Raw genomic sequence first — 22342 nt, forward strand, 5'->3', positions numbered from 1 at the left:
ATTTAATACTTCATCGTGATTGAACCTTGAACTTGCTTTTTGGGGGAAGGGGCGGGGTCTTTGTGGACTATCATCGACATTTCCACAACCGCGACTATCTCTAAAAGCGAGAGGGCACTGGTATGTCTTCAACGCAGGAGAGCGCCAACAGTAAGGTGAATAGCTGGTATATCTTACCTCTGCGTGGTGATATAACCAGGTCTAGCCCCTTAAGTCATGTCACTGATAACAGCTGTCTTCTGGTGCTTAAGTCGTGTGTCCATACATAGTGAATACCGTTAGAATGGCGTCTTTCAATATTGGTAAGTTCTTTACGTAAAACACGTTTTCCTTTTCTATCTATCTATCTATCTATCTATCTATCTATCTATCTATCTATCTATCTATCTATCTATCTATCTATCTATCTATCTATCTATCTATCTATCTATCTATCTATCTATCTATCTATCTATCTATCTATCTATCTATCTATCTATCTAATCTATATATATATATATATATATATATATATATATATATATATATATATAGGCCTATCTATATATATTTCGATAGTAATTTATAAACTTGATTTAGGATTCCAGAAGGCTGTGAGCAACACAGACAAGCATGTAAGATTACTGCAAATAGCTAATGCAATACCACATGTAATCACTAATAAAACACTAATTTCAACTGAAGCCTTTAAAAAAAATGCTTTGTGTAGTCTGTCCGTCAATCTGTCCGTACGAGGGCCGATAAAAATAAACTTTTTTTTTCACAAATTTCTACAGGATTTCGATGTCAGAATAATAGATTCTAAATTTTCGCAATACATATTTAAACACAGATTTAATAGAATTTGAAAACCTATTTTATTCTCTTTCGAATCTACTTGAACTGTCATATTCAGACACGTGACTCTTACACCAGTCTTCACTTCCTGTCCAAGCAGAAACTGTTATACTATCACAATACAATAACAATACTGTTGTTTAAAAGTTACACTCCATTTTTATTAAGTAGAACAAGTGTAGAGAATCAAACAGGAGAGTCCAATACATACTAATGACACACTTAAAGAAAACCGTGAACACGTGAACATACTGTACAGTAGAACAAGGGAGACAACAAGAAAACAAACACACACACACACAACATACATAAACATAAATACACATACAAATGTAACATCCTCCGGTGTTTGAGGTTAGTCATATACAAAGTCACAAGTTCTAGTGGATTTGGCCACTCGACCTGACCTAGTTGTATAGGTTGTCGACCCATGTGACTGGTCTTGTATAAGGCCCTCGGATCTCTGAGCAGTACTTTCATCTGTGCTGGGTCCATCCACAGGTGCGGGATTATCAGGCTCGGCCGTACCTATTGGTGTGGGCACATTCGTTTCAGCAGGCGGTGGGATTCTTCGTAAGTGAAGTCTATTTCGGCGAAAAACTCCTCCGCCTGATTCAACTTCATACGACCGTTGTTGTAACTGACGAGGTATGACTCCCTTTTGCCAGCGCTCATGGCACCCGCGACCTTGACCTTAGTCTCACCTCTTCACCCTTAGCAAGGGGAGGTAAATCTTTAGCATGGGAGTTGTAGTAAATCGCTGTTCGCCTCAGGTTTTCTTACAGCGATTTTCTGTGTTTCTGAGGATCCAGAACTTGAGGTAGCAAGGTTCTGATTCTCCTGTTGACTCATTGAGAGATAAAGGTAATAGACTCTCCATTGACTCATTGAGAGATAAAGGTAATAGACTCCCCATTGACAGATAAAGGTAATAGACTCTCCATTGACAGATAAAGCTAATAGACTCCCCATTGACAGATAAAGATAATAGACTCTCCATTGACAGATAAAGGTAATAGACTCCCCATTGACAGATAAAGGTTATAGACTCTCCATTGACAGATAAAGGTAATAGACTCCCCATTGACAGATAAAGGTAATAGACTCTCCATTGACTCATTGAGAGATAAAGGTAATAGACTCTCCATTGACAGATAAAGGTAACAGACTCCCCATTGACAGATAAAGGTAATAGACTCACCATTGACAGATAAAGGTAATAGACTCTCCATTGACAGATAAAGGTAATAGACTCCCCATTGACAGATAAAGGTAATAGACTCTCCATTGACAGATAAAGGTAATAGACTCTCCATTGACAGATAAAGGTAATAGACTCTCCATTGACAGATAAAGGTAATAGACTCCCCATTGACAGATAAAGGTAATAGACTCCCCATTGACAGATAAAGGTAATAGACTCTCCATTGACAGATAAAGGTAATAGACTCCCCATTGACAGATAAAGGTAATAGACTCTCCATTGACAGATAAAGGTAATAGTCTCCCCATTGACAGATAAAGGTAATAGACTCTCCATTGACAGATAAAGGTAATAGACTCTCCATTGACAGATAAAGGTAATAGACTCTCTATTGACAGATAAAGGTAATAGACTCTCCATTGACAGATAAAGGTAATAGACTCTCCATTGACTCATTACTAAGTAAAATGTAAAGAGAAGACTCCATGCGTATGTTTGCGAGAGTGTTGAACTACCGATACTGAAAAAAAAAAGTCACTTCTTGATAAATATGAGACTAGTTTACGACCTTCAACCTTTGATTTATCAAAGTCAACGATTAACATTGTAATTGTTTCCTCTCATTTTCAATGCTTTGTCCTCCTTTGTGCTATCCTTTGGGCGTGTAGGTGTTTGGTAACCGTATACATGTCAGTTGTTCAGTGTTCTTTGTGTTGCATGTCACATAGCTATGTAAACCTAATACACTTATACTACTATTATTTTTTTTAATTAATAATTTAATCTATATAGCGCTGTTCGCAAACATAGTGTAGGCTAAAGGTGATATGAGAACATAACAGATATAAATACAAGAGTCAAAATGGCAAACTAAACAGTTAGGTCTCAATGATTTTCAAACCTTAGTTCATGCACTAGAAAAAGCCTGTAAACTTTGTAATCGACTCTTGTACATTCTGTGACAAAGTGTTGCCACCAGCTACCACCTTGTATTATAATCAATTGTTGTAGATACTGAGAAAAATGTGGAAACCTTGTACTCGACTACTGCATTCGCGGTTGTAAGCATGAGCAGTAGCAGAATCGTGTCTTGTTTTGTGTAGCAGTATTCTGAATTCTCTGCAGCTCAGCTCAAGTAGATCCATACCCGCCAGCACAGCACTGCAAACATTGATAAAAAATTTTATAAACATTATTTACTCTATTTCAAAATGCTACATATAGGTGCACGGTTATACCATCTATCAGCAATAATAGTTTCGGTCTTGTCCTAATAATAACAGTTGTTATCAATCTCACCGGATATGATGTCAACTGCGTCTCCTGATAGTCACTAAACATTGTTTACAGTGAACAATGCACTTTTATCATTATGCCATCTTTTTTTCCTTTTGCATTTCTCCGTGTGATAATATTAACTTCATAAATATTTTAACTTCTAAAAATCAAAATAGACTATTATCTTGAAATTTGATTTATCATACCATTTTTTGTTTTGCTCGGGATTAAAAAAAAATGGCGCAGAAGAGATAAGAGACGTAGTCGTATGGGAAATCTTCTCTGCTTCCGCTTTCGATTACCTTTATCCAAGTTAAGACCATCAGACCTATAGTCATCCCTATTCATAAACTGGACCTATAGTCATCCCCATTCATAAACTGTCTCTGAAAATTGGTGGTTAGTGATGGGATTTAGCTGATTCTTAGAAACTTCTTCACAGTTTTATTTATTTCTTGGGTCAGTTGATAGTTTTGATAGATTCTATATACTGAGTTGATCTGTTGATAGAGCTGATCTGTTGATAGATTCTTAAGTTGATCTGTTGACCAAGTTTATCTGTTGATAGATTCTATCTATTGATAGAAATGATAAAGTTGATCTGTTGACAGAGTTGGACTGTTGATAGATTCTACTTATTGATAGAGATAGAGCTGATCTGTTGATGACTCTACCGATATAAATGATAGAGTTGATCTGTTGATAGAATTGATTTTTTGATAGAGTTGATCTGTTGATCAACTCTATTGATAGAGAATAGAGTTGATCCGTTGATTCATTCTATCTATTGCCAGAGGATAGAGTTAATTGATACGTTTGATATGTTTATAGAATTGATCTATTGATAGAGATGATAGAGTTGATTTGTTGATAGAGTTGATCTGTTGATACATTATCTCTATTGATGAACAAATTACGGTTGATGTGTTGATAGAGTTGATCTTTTAATTGATTCTAGTTGATAGAGAATTAGAGATGGTAGAGTTAACCTGTTAAAAGAGTTGATCTGTTGATATAGCTGTTTGATCGAGTTGATCACCAGATAGAAGCATTTTTAAAAACTCTGGACTGATGCCATTCTGGCATTCAGGTTGTTTCTTCTTTCCTATCATATGAATTAGTGAACATGTACTGAATTAGTGAACATGTACTATTTACATTAGATTTTTACCAAATTATTAAATTTTTACTACCTTTACTATTTTAACTGTGAATAGACCTTGATTTTAATGATTTAACTGTGTAGAATTTAGCCCTTGTTGTGTAGAGAGAGAGAGTAGTCCATAAGGGACTGCAGGCACGACATGGCCTAAATTGTGCCGATGTGCCTAAAATCAAAATCAAATCAAATCAATCTTTCCTATCATACTGGCATGCAGGTTATTTCTTCTTTCCTATCATACTGGCATGCAGGTTATTTCTTCTTTCCTATCATACTGGCATGCAGGTTATTTCTTCTTTCCTATCATACTGGCATGCAGGTTATTTCTTCTTTCCTATCATTCTGACATGCAGGTTATTTCTTCTTTCCTATCATTCTGACATGCAGGTTATTTCTTCTTTCCTATCATTCTGGCATGCAGGTTATTTCTTCTTTCCTATCATTCTGGCATGCAGGTTATTTCTTCTTTCCTATCATTCTGGCATGCAGGTTATTTCTTCTTTCCTATCATTCTGACATGCAGGTTATTTCTTCTTTCCTATCATTCTGGCATGCAGGTTATTTCTTCTTTCCTATCATTCTGACATGCAGGTTATTTCTTCTTTCCTATCATTCTGACATGCAGGTTATTTCTTCTTTCCTATCATTCTGGCATGCAGGTTATTTCTTCTTTCCTATCATTCTGACATGCAGGTTATTTCTTCTTTCCTATCATTCTGACATGCAGGTTATTTCTTCTTTCCTATCATTCTGGCATGCAGGTTATTTCTTCTTTCCTATCATTCTGGCATGCAGGTTATTTCTTCTTTCCTATCATTCTGGCATGCAGGTTATTTCTTCTTTCCTATCATTCTGACATGCAGGTTATTTCTTCTTTCCTATCATTCTGGCATGCAGGTTATTTCTTCTTTCCTATCATTCTGACATGCAGGTTATTTCTTCTTTCCTATCATTCTGACATGCAGGTTATTTCTTCTTTCCTATCATTCTGGCATTCATGTTATTTCTTCTTTCCTATCATTCTGACATGCAGGTTATTTCTTCTTTCCTATCATTCTGGCATTCAGGTTATTTCTTCTTTCCTATCATTCTGGCATGCAGGTTATTTCTTCTTTCCTATCATACTGACATGCAGGTTATTTCTTCTTTCCTATCATTCTGGCATTCAGGTTATTTCTTCTTTCCTATCATACTGGCATTCAGGTTATTTCTTCTTTCCTATCATACTGGCATTCAGGTTATTTCTTCTTTCCTATCATACTGGCATTCAGGTTATTTCTTCTTTCCTATCATACTGACATGCAGGTTATTTCTTCTTTCCTATCATACTGGCATTCAGGTTATTTCTTCTTTCCTATCATACTGACATGCAGGTTATTTCTTCTTTCCTATCATACTGGCATTCAGGTTGTTTCTTCTTTCCTATCATTCTGGCATGCAGGTTATTTCTTCTTTCCTATCATACTGACATGCAGGTTATTTCTTCTTTCCTATCATTCTGACATGCAGGTTATTTCTTCTTTCCTATCATTCTGGCATGCAGGTTATTTCTTCTTTCCTATCATTCTGGTTACTTCCATCTCCCCACCCCCATATAACTTGTACAAATATGATTCTTAATTGTGGAATATGACATGCCTCTTCCCAGCTAGTGTCATCTACCTGGAGGTCCTCCACGTTGTACGAGGACTTCGTTGTTTGCGTTGTCCTCGGGTCCGTGTCAGTTGCTACCATGTTGTGGGGCGCGGGATTCATGGCTTTGTTTTGACGTGTTGCAGATATTTCGTCAGATTTAAAGAGAATTAAGTTCCATTCTACAACCTCCTGCAGGATGGCTGGGGGTGGGGTGGCGAACCCAGCAAAATCGAGACCAACAAAAGACACTCCAGAGCGTGTACCACTCGACCAGGCAGCCATTTGGTCAGAAGAAATGTCCCGAAAAACCTCAAGCGACGCTCGGTCACAACCTTATTAAATTGTAGAGTGCCAGTTGTAGACCTAGAGGTAATCAGCCCCCCCCCCTTTTTTTTTTCATTCCCGCTAAAAAATGGGGGCGGGGCAAACAAATCTTTAGTCCAGGACTTAAACCGATGGGGATCACCACCAACCTTTTTTTTTATGCATCTTATATACGTCTTTGGCACGAGATGGGGGATGCAGAGGAGCCCACACGTGCCCAGTTGTCTGGGGCCCAAATATTTCTGCTAACGTAACTGCTTGATTGAAATTATTATTAGATAAATATTTACACATTGAGTAAATATTGATTGGGGACCATCCCTTCCTCTGGTTCCGCCAATGTTTTGATCAGTGGCGTAGCTAGGAATTTGCCATCATTTGGGGGCCCGGGGGCTTGACCTCTTTAGAGGCCCCAGCGGCCCCTGCATTTTCACATTCGACATCATGACATGAGATAATGGCGTAATATTTAATATTTAATGTAAAAAACAAACAAACGAACACTCACTTGGGAGCCCGGGGAGATTTTCAAATTCTCCTCCATCACCCCTACCACACCATAGCTACGCCACTGGTTTTGATGTCTGTTTCCGCAAAGTGGCGTAACTTAGACTTTGCCGCCTCACAAAAAAATAGGACGCTTATATTTTTACCCATAAATCTTGTTCTGTTTGAAAACATTATCAGCTGAAGAGTCATGCTATGTTCAATCCCACAAAGGAAATGAAACCCACTTAGTTGACCTTTTTCTTTTGATTCTCTTTGACCGACGTAAAGTTGATAGCATTATGTCCACATTTTTTTTCTTTTATCTCTTTTTAGAGCCTCATCTGACAAAGCCGAGATCACTTAAAACTATTACCTTTTTGTGATTTAATATTTCATTGATGCACGTGACATGGCATCCTAAGAAACGTTATGCATATTAATTAGCAGCCTTCTGTTAGCCTCATTTTTCCCCAACCTGTAACGTAATACTAACAGATTTCATTCCTAACCCTCTCTGTCTCTTTCTGTCTCTCTGTGGCATTTTACGTCTCGAGAGATGATCTTTGGCTTTGTTGAATTGTGTCAATATTACAAGTCTTTCACTATTTGCATTGAAAACTTTTATTAAACCATATTAGCACTTTGACTACCTGACTTTCAAAATTATATATTGTCATGGACATCCCAAACAATTAGTGTAGCTATTGAGTTAACGTGGAATTTGAATTATTACTAATTAATTTATCTTTACTAGATGATCGTACAATGTAGACTTTGTCGGTGTAATATTAGGAATAGAAGACGATTAAAAAGTATAAAGAGCTTCTTACAGAAAGAGAGAGAGAGAGAGAGAGAGAGAGAGAGAGAGATACATAGATAGATACATAGATAGATAGATATCTTTAAATTAATTTATTTTTATTTATTTCAGCCATTTACATTGTAATCACCCTGTTCATAGTCTACTCAGCACACGTGCCTGATTGCAATGGATATTCATTCAAAAAGATCTCTAATAAAAACTTTGTTCGTAAGTCATCGAGTTATGTCCAGGAGAGACACTTTGGCCAAGCGCTTGGCTTAGAAAAACTATTACCAGACTCTAAACCCACATCAAGAAAAACAGTAGCCCAGAAATATGCACGCCAGAGGAGAAGCTTCGTGCATGCAATGCGTGTGGGCATGTCGTCAGCCGGAAGTGTTATAGACAGCAAGCACCTTTCCTTTCAATCCTCGCTTCGCGCCGAAAGCAATTGCTCGGAAGTGGTTCCGAGTGTTAATTGCAATGCTACGAATTGCATTTACAATAACGACAAATGTGACTGTCAGCACCTGAACTTGACCTGTATCCCAACTAATCTGCATACTAATATCACTAGCCTGAAACTCGGCAATAACAGTATCAGAGAAGTGCCTGGGTATGTCTTCTGTCGTTATACAGAGTTAAAGAGCTTGAGTTTAGCCAGGAACAAAATATCGCATTTATACAACACTTCGTTCTGTGGCCTGGGTAGCTTGACACATTTAGATTTGCGCAACAATCACCTCTCCATGGTTGAAGGAACATTCCCAGCGCTTGTCTTTCAACCTTTAACCAACCTCACCGAACTAAGGATAAATAAAAACAACCAGTCGTCACTAGATAATTCTAATTATCCAGACGTAGCTTTAAGCCAGCTCACGAATCTGGAAACTCTCTACATGGATGGACTAACTAACAAAACATTCGGACCCGGATTTAAAAATATGACCAGGTTAAAAAATTTATCCATGACCGGTTTCGTGGATGGCTACTGTAACATGGGCTCTTTAAACTACAGCACGTTTGAGAATGTCCCAACACTCACTTTCTTAAACATCAGTAACTGCCACTTAATGAGTATTTATAGTGACACGTTTTCAAATCTCACAAACCTAAAAGTTCTAGATTTACATTACAATGAAAACTTGGGCATCGATAATTTCGAACAGATCACAGCTAGTCTTAAGAAACTGCCTCTTGAATTCCTGGATGCCAGCACAATTGAATCTAGATACGCCACTGGAAAGCATGTCAAGGAGAATCAAATCCAAAATTTGCCCCTGAATCTAACAACACTGAAAGTGGCGGGAAACAGTATCGAAACCGTTGACCCCACCATTTTGACTAAATTACCACCCAATCTACTTTATCTTGACGTCGGTAAAAATAAATTTGAGTTCGGCGCCTATCTCCAGAATTTAACCGCTCTCACAAGCCTTAAAACCCTGACCATTAATGGAGAAGACTACCTCTACGACGTGCCAACCACCTACCCATATGTTGGTCCGTACGGCCTTTCAAAAAGGCGGCTGTTAAAAAGACGCAGCCTCTGTTTAGGGCCCAATTTCACCTTTCCCATTCCGCCGAGACTTGAAGTGCTGGAGATCGTCAAAGCGGGACTCAGTTATAAACTGACCTCAATGAAAATAGACATAAACAATACCCTCAAAGTTTTAAAACTTGACCAAAATTTCTTTCCCCAGCTTGACGGACCATTAATCAATTTCGATTCCTTAGAAAATTTAAGCATTTCCAACAGTTTTGTGCAAACTATCAATCGAATGTTTTTTAGTTGTTTGAACTCGTTGAGAAATTTGACCCTTAGTGTAAACATGCTTGGGGATTTTATCGGCAGCAGTAAGGAAAGGTTATTTGAGAACTTGAGTAGCTTGTCCTATCTGGACCTGTCATTCAACTCTATCGACAAAATGCAAGTGTATTTTTTTCACGGTCTGTCCAATGTGACCGAGATTGACCTCAGCAGAAATAAAATATCCGAATTTAACGTGGACATTACCAAGATGAATCAATTAAGACGTTTGAACCTCAGCGATAACAAAATATCTCGTTTGTTCTCGAACGTCACTGACCAGATCGACAGAATTCGAAAAGATGGCTTTGAGGTTCAAGTGGACTTGTCCAAAAACCCAATTGACTGCACTTGCGCAAATTTGGAGTTTCTAAAGTGGATGGTGAACTGGGTGAATGTAAGCCAGTCTCAAGGCTATTTGTGTAAGCAAGACGATGGGTCAATCCTGGCAATGCCCGACGGCTACTTCGAGACGGTGCTATCTCTAAACAGACAATGTGCCTCCAACGTGGTCATCTTTCTGATCATCATTGGCGCCACCTTGGTGCTGGCATGCGTCATTGTCGGGATGATTATCTACAGATTCCGCTGGAGTCTAAGGTATTGGTACCACGTGGCTTATCTCAACTACCAGCAGAAGAGAAAAAGTGACAGACGTCAGAAGTTTGAATATGACGTGTTCATCTCCTACGTCCACAACGACGAGACGTTCGTAGCGCAAACACTTTCCACTGGTAAGTCTGGGTGACTGAATACATTCAATGAAATTACTTGATTTAGATCTCAGTCTAACGCAGTGGTTCCCAAGCTTTTTCCCATAACGGAACACTTAGCACATTCTGAGTATTTAGCGGAACACTTTGCTTATATTTGGTGAGATTTAGTGGTTTACTAGTTTAAGTATTTAACTTGTTCGTGGAACACATATTTAGGGCTTGTGGAACACTAGGGTTCCGCGGAACACGGTTTTGGGAACACTGGTCATAAGTATTGTTATTAAAAGAAAAGGGAGATAAATGCTCTTATACTTTAGAAACTAAATTCTGTCTTGAAATACAAAACCAAAGATTGAGCTTAGATTGCAACATAATTCATTTGGAATGACAGCATCACGCTGTAGCCTACAGATAAAGTATTCCCAAAATTTGTTAGGCTAGTATAAAACTGTAAAGTATGTTTAAGAGACTTTATCAGTAGAAAAGTTAGGGCCAGTGGATATATTTAGCATATAACTTTGTAAAAGAATCTAATAAAATCTCGGTCGAGGGGGGGGGGCCCGGATCCGCCAGTGATTAGAGGTCATCTTGGCCTATCCTTATCGTGCCTGATGCCAAGCAGTTCTGCTCTTCAAAGCCTCATTATCATCAAAGTGATCAAACTCTACCGTGTCTAATGGTTATATTTCTATTTCATTATAGTTTTATACTAAAAATGTCAAACTTACAATATGGTTAAATTTTTTTTATTCAAACAAATAGAAAAACAAATCATAAGCAGAAAATAAGCAAAGTGTTCCGTTCAATTCTCAGAATGTGCGAAGTGTTCGGTTAAAGAGAAAGTTTGGGAAACTTTGAATTAGTGCATCCTTACTATTTATAAAAATCTGTATGTCTCTCAACATTTCTCCTCCGACTGTTTGCTTTCAGAGCTGGAGAAACGGCATGTCAAAGTCTACATGCACGGGCAGAAATTTGTGGCGGGAAATTACATTGCTTCTAACATCGTGCAGGCGGTGAAATCTTGTAGGAAAACATTAGTGGTACTGACCAATAAATACGTTCGGAGCCAGTGGTGTTACTATGAAGTTCAGGTAAGCTGCTGCTGTAGTTAAACTATTGATTTTTGGGTAAAACTTTACATCGCAAGACCCTTTTGAAGGATATTACGCAGGTGGCAGCACCGCGCTGTCTATCGCTACGGTAATCAGGTCATACTGGGTTTCGTATATGTGCAACATATTCTTTATTTTATTTTCAAATTAAATTAAACTTAATGGGTTTACTTATAAGTACAGATATAGTAGCTGGATGTTTATGAAGAGTAGTGTGTAGCCTAACATATGCTCGCCCCTCCTCCTTTCACATTCTGGACTTGGAACCAGACAACGGTGGAGTTACCGGCATTTTAACTAAAATGTAACTTTTTTTTTTTTTTTATATTTAAAGCCGGTAGAGGAGACATATGCTATACAATACAAAGGCTCATTGCTGATGATTGCTGTATTAATGTAAATGAAATAAGTTGCAGTTGCACCTAAACCGTATAAACGAATATATGTAAAAATAAAAAAGAGATGAAAGGTAGGCCTACACTAGAAGATGTTCAAATATAAGAACATTTGTGGTTCAGTTCAAACGTGTGGCTCTCAAGCATAAAATTTAGGAAAGTAGGCCTACACTGGAGTCACAGTGGAAATAACACGCTAAAAATTTACCCCACAACTAAAAAAATTCCAGTTTCATTGAACAGTGGTCTTATTTCTGCCAGATCTCTACAAATGTTGTTTTTTTTTTTAATTATTTCAAGTTGTGAAATCCACCGTAAAACATACAACGCTCAAATATTAATTGTATAGAAGCTTTTGTGTAAAGAAAGATACATAGATTACCATGACCATGATGTCCACTTTTGTCTTCGGGAACCGATAATAAATGAGCGCTCGGTATTAATTTGGGATAGACATAGTTTCGAGCTACATCATTAGTTGTATGTATGAAGAATGATCTATTTAAACTATAGCGACTACTTTTATGTCCACATGGAGTATATTTCTTCGCAAATGTCATAATTAAATTAAATACTTATTCCAGCTACACTAGAGCACTGGCGGATCCAGTGGGGGGGGGGGCGGTAGGGGCGATCGCCCCCCCCACTCGGCCGACCCTTCGGGGGGGAAGGGGGGGGTCGGACGAACTTTAGTATAGGATTCACACAATTTGTATACGAATTTATTACTTATGTTAAAAATATATACTAATTATTTATATTTCAACCTATTTTAAGATTATTTCGCCCCCCCCTCTAGTATGTTGGCCGATTTGGTGGGGTCGGGAGGGGGCGATGGTATCAATCCCGCCCCCCCCCCCCTTAACTTTCGAGTGGGGGGGGCGGTCCAATTTATTGGTAGAAATCACAGCCTGCTAACAAAATCAATTAAATATCTATATCCTTGTAACTTGTTATTGATAATTTAACCGATCTTTATATTATGTCGTTCCCTGTTTGCCGATTGGTGGGGGGAGGGGACGAATACCTCTTCTGCCCTTCCCACCTAAACCCTTTGAGTGGGGGGGGGGCGGTCCGTTTTTATTGAGAAATCATAGTTTGTGAACAAAATTAGTTGAATTAATATATAAATTTTATATTATGTCGCTCCCTTTCTGGTATTTTGGCCGATTCGGTGGGGTGAGGGGGGGGTGGCGATTGCATGTACTGCCCTCCCCACTCTAGCCCTCTGAGTGCTGGGGGGGGGCGGTCCTATTTTTGTGGAGAATCATAGTTTGTGAATAAAATTAGTTGAATATCTATATAATATAAACTACGTATTGATATGTGACCCATTGTAAATATGTCGTACCACACTCTAATCTCAAATTGTATCATTAGAAAATTTAAATGAAAAAGGGTTGTACCAGGTGGGAGGGGCCATACATGCAATCGCATTTCCCCCATCGGACAAATCAATACTTTTTCTTTTTGTATTATAGTTAAGAAATTACAAAATTAAAAAAATCTGTCACTAATACAATTTATATATACTATAAATTAAATTCTTATATCGAGTCGCCCCATACCTATTCTTTAATGCCAAATGCAATCTTTAGCAGAAATTAGTAAAGGAGCGAGGATTAATCTTTTTCACTCTACCGCCATTCCCATTTCCAGACAGTTTTTGTAATTTCACATGAAGTTATCATAAGTATTTTAAGAAAGACTTTGCATTGGAAAAGTTAGAATTCAAACGAAATTTTTCAGTATAAGAGTCATGATTGAGATGAGTTCTAAACTCAAATAACATTTTCATAGTCGCCTTTTCCCAACCTTTACTCAATCTGATATTTTTCTAGCTAAATAAATTTGGGACTATAACTCACAATTTATGCATGAGTTTTCTTGAATACTATTTATCGAATAAGTTTTTTTTCGGCGGCGATCCTCAAAGCAAAAATCTAAATACGTGGAGTATCCTATCTTTTCAAGGAACAAATCGGTTTTATTTGCAATGTATTATGGGTCTATAAATTCAAATTAGAATATTTTTCAAGTACAACATTATTCGAAAGGTCGTTTTTTAATAGTATGAATAATGAGCTTTAGGTCAGGAGAATGCGTTTCTGCAGTGAAGAATGCAAGAAAACGCTTTTGGCGTCGGGGCTTCGCCCCGAACTCCATTTATGAGTAATGAGTTGTAGATGTCAGGAGAATGCGTTTCTGCAGAGAAGAATGCAAGAAAACGCTTTTGGCGTCGGGGCTTCGCCCCGAACTTCATTTATGGGTAATGAGTTGTAGATGTCAGGAGAATGCGTTTCTGCAATGAAGAATGCAAGAAAACGCTTTTGGCGTCTGTACTTGTCAGGAGAATGCGTATCTGCAGTCAAAAAAGCGAGAAAACGCTTATGGCGTCGGGGCTTCGCCACGAACTCCATTGATGAATAATGAGCTGTACTTGTCAGGAGAATGCGTTTCTTCAGTGAAAAAAGCAAGAAAACGCTTTTGGCGTCGGGGCTTCGCCCCGAACTACATTGTGAAGAATGAGCTGTACTTGTCAGGAGAATGCGTATCTGCAGTCAAAAAAGCGAGAAAACGCTTATGGCGTCGGGGCTTCGCCACGAACTCCATTGATGAATAATGAGCTGTACTTGTCAGGAGAATGCGTTTCTGCAGTGAAAAAAGTAAGAAAACGCTTATGGCGTCGGGGCTTCGCCCCGAACTTTACCAGAGAACCTTATAGCGCTGCCCCATTTGTTTTGTTTTTCGCCGAAGGTTGAGAAATGCTGCTTTTTTTATTCTCATATTTATATATGCGTGAGCGTGTGTGTGTGCGTGTCTGTGTGTGTGTGTGTGCGCGCGCGCGCGCGCTGTATGCACGTTTATGCGTAGGGTTAGGGTTTACTGGGCGTTAGGGTTAGGGTTTGGAAAAAAATCGCCCCCCCCCCACTCCAAAGTTCTGGATCCGCTAGTGCACTAGAGTGAGACTAGAAGCAACTCTAAGGCTTTTACATAAAATCAGTGAAGTGAATTGATATCAACTGTATTAATAGATAATGAATGTTGAACAAACTATTTATGCCTAATAAAAAATTAGCATTTGTATTAAATAACATATGTCTCCCCATTTCTACACTGATTTTTTAAGTGAATTACAGCTAGGTACCTATTTATGATCAAAGAAATATTTATAGAGACAAAGTCAAGTGACGTAAGTTTTAACTTCTAATGTAATAAAGTAAGCATTAAGTGAATAGGAAACTACGAAAAAAAAAATAATCAGTTGGGAAAGTTATGGCACAGGATAGAAAGAACTGATGTCCTCAAGAATGTTGTTGAATGCATCATTGCCTGTTTTGCCTCTTCGCTGTCTCCACAGAAATTCATCAATATGACTCTGCAGTAGGTCATCAGATGTTCCGCTCATCCGTTTCAATTTCTGCTTCATTGACTTCCACATTCTCTCAACGTGGTTAGTGGTAGCGCCGGTTGCCGGATCAACAAAATTTGTCGAATGGTTGACGACATTATGTTGATACGGGGGCAAAACAGGCAAATGAGCAATTCCATTGTAGGCCGCCCATGCATCCGAATGGATCATTGTTCCAGGTGACTTAAGACAAACAAACCAATCATTCAAATCTGTCGTGGGGTATCCAAATGTGTGTGATTTGACCATTTAAGTGAGGGTTACATGAAAAAACAGCAGGGGGGGGGTGATAGGAAGGGATGGGTGGATGTTGACAGTCTAGCATGTGGCGAGGGAGTTACGCAACATGGCCATCTGTCTTATATGACCTGCGTGCATGTATTGTATGTATTGAGTATGTAAACCTACATTTATTACTTAAAAAGATTCAGGTATCTTCAACTGTATAGCTTTTAAAAAGAAACCTTTTAGATATACAGATAGAGAGAGAGAGAGAGAGAGAGAGAGAGAGATGGATAGGTTAGAGAGATAAAGGATAGATAGATAGATGGATAGAGAGATAAATAGACAGATAGAGAGAGATAAATTAGACAGAGAGAGGATAGATAGATGGATGCATAGAAAGAGAGATACGTAGATTTTGTTTATTTATCTAGCTAATTATTAGAATAATTAAATAAAAAGTGTGTTTATTTAAATAAACTATATAAAAATCCCATTTGTATAGTTATTTGAAACATTTTCACCATTTCCTATTTATTTGCTACGCGTGCTTTACTGCGCCGTCGGCGTTGTGTCTTACCGTAACCAACGTAAAGGATCTCTGTTCTCCGGCGCAATAGTTCTTCTCACGTCTGCTATCAAACTCGCTAGACGGTCGGCCATAAAACACAGGCATATTGACTCCACCCCCCCCCTTTAAAAAAAAAAGTGGGGTCAATTAACCTTCACTTACTTATAGGATAGGCATCATACTTACTTCTATTCGGTGCTTTTTTTTTTGTTCAACAGGCCTGTTTGTAACTTTGTTTTGTTACAGAACGATAATTCCAAGCTCTAAACAAAAAAAAAAAAATGTGGGAGCATAAATTGTGATAAAGAATATTAGCTTTCAGAACTCATCTCAATTTTTACTCTTATACTGAATAATTTTGTATAAATTCTAAATTTTCCAAAAAAAAGTTTTTCTTAAAATAATTATGATAAATTCATGTGCAATTACATAAACTCTGACAGCCCCCTCATTCTGAGGGCTAGAGTGGGGAAGAGCAGAAGATGAAATCACCCTCCCATCCCACCGAATTCGCCAAGATACCAGAAGGGTAGCGATATAATATGAAAATTATATACTAATTCCCTACCCCACCAAATCGGCCAACATACTACAGGGCGAGTGGGGGGGGGGGCGCCAGTTCCACCCCCACCCCTGGATCCGTCAATACCTTCCATCCCCTGATAAGATGTGACCAACACAATTCACATTCACATTTACGTTTCCCCTACACATTTCCAATTAATTTCCAATATATATTAGAGTTTTATAACCAGTTACAGATATCAGTTAGTGCTTTAAAAAAAAACATTCTGTACACTCGGGAAGGAGCCAAGCAGAAAATGGAAGAGAGATAGGAAGCAATAGCGGCCTTAGGGCAACGCGACCGCGACGATCCATGGTGGTGGCTAAAAAGGTCGGAACAATCTATCATTGCGCAGTGTAGAACGGGGCACTGCCCTGTTGGTGCTTACTTTGCCAGGTTCCGGCCAAATTTTGATGCCCATTGCCGACACTGTGGAGAATCGGTGGAGACAGTGGCGCATCTCTTGCAAGAGTGTATGCAGCTCCGAGAGCTGCGGGATAGTTTGTCTGCAGTCACTTAACCTGTATGGGAGCTTGAAGGTACTACGCCTAACAGCAGAGTTTCTCGCCAAGGCTCTACGGGAGGACTAATCCTTCCAACCCATCGCGATGTATAGGGCGGATGATGATCTGTTTCTATGGACCACGGTTGACGAGGGTGTGTGTCATATGGCCAGCACAACGACCAACCGCCTTTACTTTTTCCCCAACCAATGTCAGGTACCCATTAGATCTGGGTAGACTCAGATGCGCCCTAAGATTCCGAAATTAAAAATCCCAGTCTGCACCTGGATTCGAACCCAGGACCCCCGGTCCGGAAGCCAAGTGCTCTACCACTCAGCCTCCTACTATTCAGCAGTGCGGAATCAAATTTCGTCAACTCTTCCGTTAGTAGTCTAAAATAATAAAAAAAATGGAGGATGCGTTCGACGTTCACTTTAAGACTCTAAGCACAATAATTATATATAGGCTTGTCTTCGACTCCCAAGATTTATGCGGAATGAGCTCTTCCAGTGGCTACGCAGCCCCAGCTGCGACCTACAACTATTGCCACACGCAGTGCAGTGACTTCAAACAAATGAGCCACTAATTAGTGTGATACGAAGACCAACTTGCCACGCATTGGGATAGAGTATCCAGCTTTGAAGGACATGGTGAGCATTCTCTGGCGATGCTCCACAATGACAACTTTCGCTAGTCCCTATTTTTAGCTTCTGGAGCATATGTTGTCACATTCTGTTGTGTCCGGTTCTGACCGTCTTAATTAAGGGGAAGGATGTGTTGTTTTTTTCATGGGGTGTCGCCGGCGGACGCCTTAATTAAAATGCTGAGTAATACTGTTATAACTATTCTTTGTACAACACTCCAACACCGCTGTTCACTATAATTTTACAGTATTGTTGCCTTGTCTAGTTGCCCGTCAACTATCCCTGTTAATGGTTAACGAGAATGATGTGTGGCGAACACAACGACTAATACACAGGAGATATTTAAACTCGAGTGGACCCAGGGACTGCGTTAATAACTTAATATCATGGGGAAAAAATCTCCTCTACACCGGTAGCGTGAACTTAGAGACAGAACGGGGGAAACTCTTTGCCACAATGTTTTTATGTTTCTGCTTCTCTTCTAGGTAAATGTAATGGTTGACTAAACGTAAACAAGGGATCAAAAACAAAATCAGAATAAACAATTTAAACCTAGATCTAGCTATTCATTTTAAAAAGTTCAGGGCCGGATTTAGACTCGATGAGGCCCCTTAGCGTTGTTTTTTTTTGAGGTATAAGGCCTCTTGAAATGAACATATTTATTTCCTCTGCTCTTTCTTAAGAATGGTTTAACTCTTTCTCTCCTAATTCTGTCGTTTTTATTTGAAATGTGAAAGAGCAAAGGTTTTAGTTTTAAATAGTTCGCGACATTTTCAGTTTTTTACAATTTAAATAATAGTAATAAAGTTTTCTTCGAAAATTGGAAATGACAAAAAAACTAAACTTTTTATTAGAAATGTCAGAACTCTTTAATGGGAAATGGAAAATGACATAACCAAACAATTGAAAATTATAAGACTAATTCGAAATGTCAGAACTAAATAATTGAAAATGACAGAACTAATTAATTGAACGTGACAGAACTAATTAATTGAAAATTACAATAGAGGGTCGAAAGACTCGTCAATAAAGTTATTGGAAATTTTCTTAGAAACTAGAGTAGTCCTACATGGAATTCTGACTAGTGTAAGGAGAGACGTTGATGTCAGTTCAACCGTAACAACCTTCAACTTTGTTCGACTCCACCAGTGAACTTGAGTGTTTTATGTACACCCAAACTTCTCTCTTTTATTCCAATCAGAAAGATAGTTTTAAAAATAACGTGTCCTTACCAACACCAGGTAGATCTAATGGATTCGCTTGACTGCATTAGGTCAATGTCAACAGATCACCTGGAGCACTGCACGCATGAGCATATGTAGACCTAAGTCCTTCTGAACAAATGTCTGCTGTCTGTATCTGAAGATTTTCATACATGGCGGAAAAACTATAAATAGTTAGCTTGTTGGTATATCCGGTGTACACTATACCGGAAGTGTTGTTAAGTTTGGTTTTTGTTTAAAAGGTGTGAATATTTTTGTGCATTATTTTAGAACTGCAGAATCAAATTATCTAAGCTGTTCCGTTTGTAGTACAAATTAATTTCATTCTAAATCTCTATGACCTAAATCAAACTTATTAAAAAGCAAATACGCAAATGACTAGCTAACTAACTAAGGAGAGTTGATACTAATATTAACTGCTACGCATTGAACTTTATTCAAAGTATAGCGCAATTCGACTTTTTTTTTTTTTTAGTTAGCAATTGAAGTTCACTTTAGCGTCCTTGACATTGTTTTGTTGATCGTGAGAGTCTCTTATGTAGGACTAGAGAAATGCCACGGTCATGTTATCTACAATTCCTCATTTTTTACTGCTTGTGAAGCGTGACTACCTCAAGAAGTCTGGCCTGTGAGCTTGCGCAAACAAGTTCTTATCTTATCTATTTTATATTTGTAAAATACCACTGACACATTCATTGATCAAGGAATTACGAATTTCGTATTTTAAAGAATTTTTGTTTATCAGAGCGAGTATATGTCAGGGGCGCATGATGATCGTTTAAATGATGTCCTTTTATTAAAACTAAAAAATAATATATAAAAAAGACAAGAAAGGAGGTGTTCAGGAAAGAGAGAGCGGGCCGTGAAATTTCATTGTACCAGATACATTAATTCACGGGCTAAAAATGTATGTTAATTTGATCGTTAAAAAAATAAAAAAGAAGAGGGTGTTCCGGCCATGTTAAACAATAACAAGCCTAGGAACAAATCGGTGTAGCCGGTGCGTGTTGCTAGTCTTATATATTACAGACGTTACTTCAAAAAAAAAAAAAAAAAGAAGATAATTACGTCCTACGCATTTCATGTGTCAATCTAGTAATGCATGTTAATCAATGACTTAAACTTTGCTAAGCCGTTGGTTTTCGTTCTATTAAGAGTCCAGCTAATTGTTTTTACATGAGACTTAGCGCATAATGTTCATGTTCATCTTTTATTTATTCAATTCTTTACTGAATACTAAGAAACATTGGAGTCGAGTGCGGGTTTTCCCAATTTATCTCAAAATAAAACGACGTAAGCCATATTTATAATTTTTTTTCAAAAGGTGTACATAAACTGTTGAATTTATCGGAAATTAGTAATGCATTATCTGTAAAGCTGACTTATTATTTATACAATACAATTTATTGCGGTTTTTTTCTCTTTCAGATGGCCAACATGGAAGCGATTTCCTCGGGAAGACCAGTCCTGGTGTTTTTAATCAAAGAAAAAATTCCGAATCATAAACTGGGTGAAATTCTGACCTTCATTAAAACAAACACTTACATTCCCTACCCCCAAGAGGATTCAATTCAGGGGAGGGAACTGAAAATTTTCTACGACAAATTGGCGAGTGATTTGCTCTGATTTCATTCTTAGCCAGTGATTGAAAACTTGGAGGATTACGAAACAAATTGAACAAAAGCAAAAAAAAAAAAAAATTGTCCCAAAATTGTGTCGCTTTAATCACTGTGAGTAGGACACAAGCCTGAATATCTCGACCTGCGAAGTTTAGAACTAACATAGCAGGCCTCTTCAGGTTATGAAGTAAATTATTGGTGTCCATCGCTAAGACTAAGACTACTTTATTGATCCTTCTTGGAAATTCGTTGTGATTGCAAGGACTATTTTTTCTCAATTAACAACACCATCCATATAAATAGCACAGACACAACATACAGAGAAATTCATTGAGTGTCTAGACACATCGGTCTTGAGTCTTTCACGTCGTCCCCTAGTCAACGAGTAGCACTGAGACCGTCTGACAGAGTAAAGAAGAAATGGAGTGTTGTTTTTAGTACCGTTCTGGTGGATAGAAGTCGCTCATGTCTCCACGACTGAAGAAGAAATCAGATTTGTACAGTCTTTGCTTTTCATGTGTTGAGACGTGTGGAATGAAATATAGGTCTAATTTGTTTCATGTCATTATCCTACTTAATAAACTAGACTGTTGAATCACAGACCAAAATGCTTCTCAACTTTATACTGTCACAAATCATGTTGTGTTAATCAATTCAGAGAAATTCATTGTCATTATATTATTCTGTGTTTTCTTTTTTTTTTTTTCAAAATAAACATTTTCATAAAATATAATTTCTTAAGTTTTCAAACTGCCTAAAGATAAGACGCGTTGACTGAGTGGTAAAGTGCTAGGCTTACAAACCGAGAGTGTCTTAAGTTCGAATCCTGGCGAAGACGTTTTTTTTTATGGATTGAGTCCAACTTTAATAAATACCTAACATACATTGGGGAAGTAAAAGAAGTTGGTCATTGTGCTGGCTACATGACACCGTTGTTATCCCTCGGATCTTCGAAACTGATGAGCTTTATATTATGCCCCCATAAATTTATTAAGAGTTGTGAATTTGTTTTTTAGTTTATATATAGATGATAATCATGATATAAATAATAATAATAATGAGGCTTGTCTACGAGTCCGAAGATTAGTGAGGAATACAGTATTTTCCGTGGATGCGCAGCCCCAGCTGTGACCTACATATTTTGCCACTTCAAAGGCAAGCGTAACCATTGTCCGCAAGTGGTCGATTTAGATTTTCTTTTCGTCGTCTGCGTTTGTCCTCGGCAGCAGATTTTCTTTTGGTCTCGAATGTGTATCCCGCGGCCTTCGTGAATGACCTCCAGATATCTCGTTCCGACTCAGCATGCAGCCAGGTGCATTCCTCATTAATTTTCGGACTCTGACATTCGGACATTCTATATGTCTATAAAGGTAATCTCTTCGATTCTGAAGGTTAAGGATGAGTGCAATGTTTTCACATGAATATGCAGACCCAATTGCGACCTACATATATTTCACATCTCATGCAAACAAAGCCATTGTGCGCAGGTGGTCTATTTAAGTTTTCTTACTGTCTTCTATGTCTGTCTTCATTAATAGCTTTCCTTTGGGTCTCTAATGTGTATATAAATATACATGTGTATGTAGCTAGATTTTAACCATATTTCAAAGCATTGATTTTCTATTCGCTGGAGCAAGGCATTTCTTGACCTTAGTAACTCTATCTAGATTTAACTGCTTGTATTGATAATGACTAGGCTTGTCTAGGGTCGAGTCTATTCTATTGTGCTTGTTCACGCAGCCGTAGCAAGGAATGGATTGTTTCCAGGACTAAGTTTAACTTGTTGCCCTTGTGACTTGAAGTAGCAGCGAATAAT

At 38.2% G+C, this 22342-nt stretch overlaps 1 protein-coding gene across 1 annotated transcript; it reads left to right on the forward strand.

Annotated features, from left to right (window-relative positions):
• Nucleotides 1-116: 116 nt before the first annotated feature.
• LOC106055723 (toll-like receptor 4) lies at nucleotides 117-21126 on the forward strand. Its single transcript, XM_013212121.2, has 4 exons — nucleotides 117-302; nucleotides 7861-10275; nucleotides 11188-11351; nucleotides 20336-21126. The coding sequence occupies exons 1-4, from the start codon at nucleotides 284-286 to the stop codon at nucleotides 20531-20533; spliced, it is 2796 nt and encodes a 931-aa protein (XP_013067575.2). The 5' UTR covers nucleotides 117-283; the 3' UTR covers nucleotides 20534-21126.
• Nucleotides 21127-22342: the final 1216 nt, after the last annotated feature.

This window comes from Biomphalaria glabrata, chromosome 15 (genome assembly GCF_947242115.1).
Source record: "Biomphalaria glabrata chromosome 15, xgBioGlab47.1, whole genome shotgun sequence".
NCBI lineage: Eukaryota > Metazoa > Mollusca > Gastropoda > Planorbidae > Biomphalaria > Biomphalaria glabrata.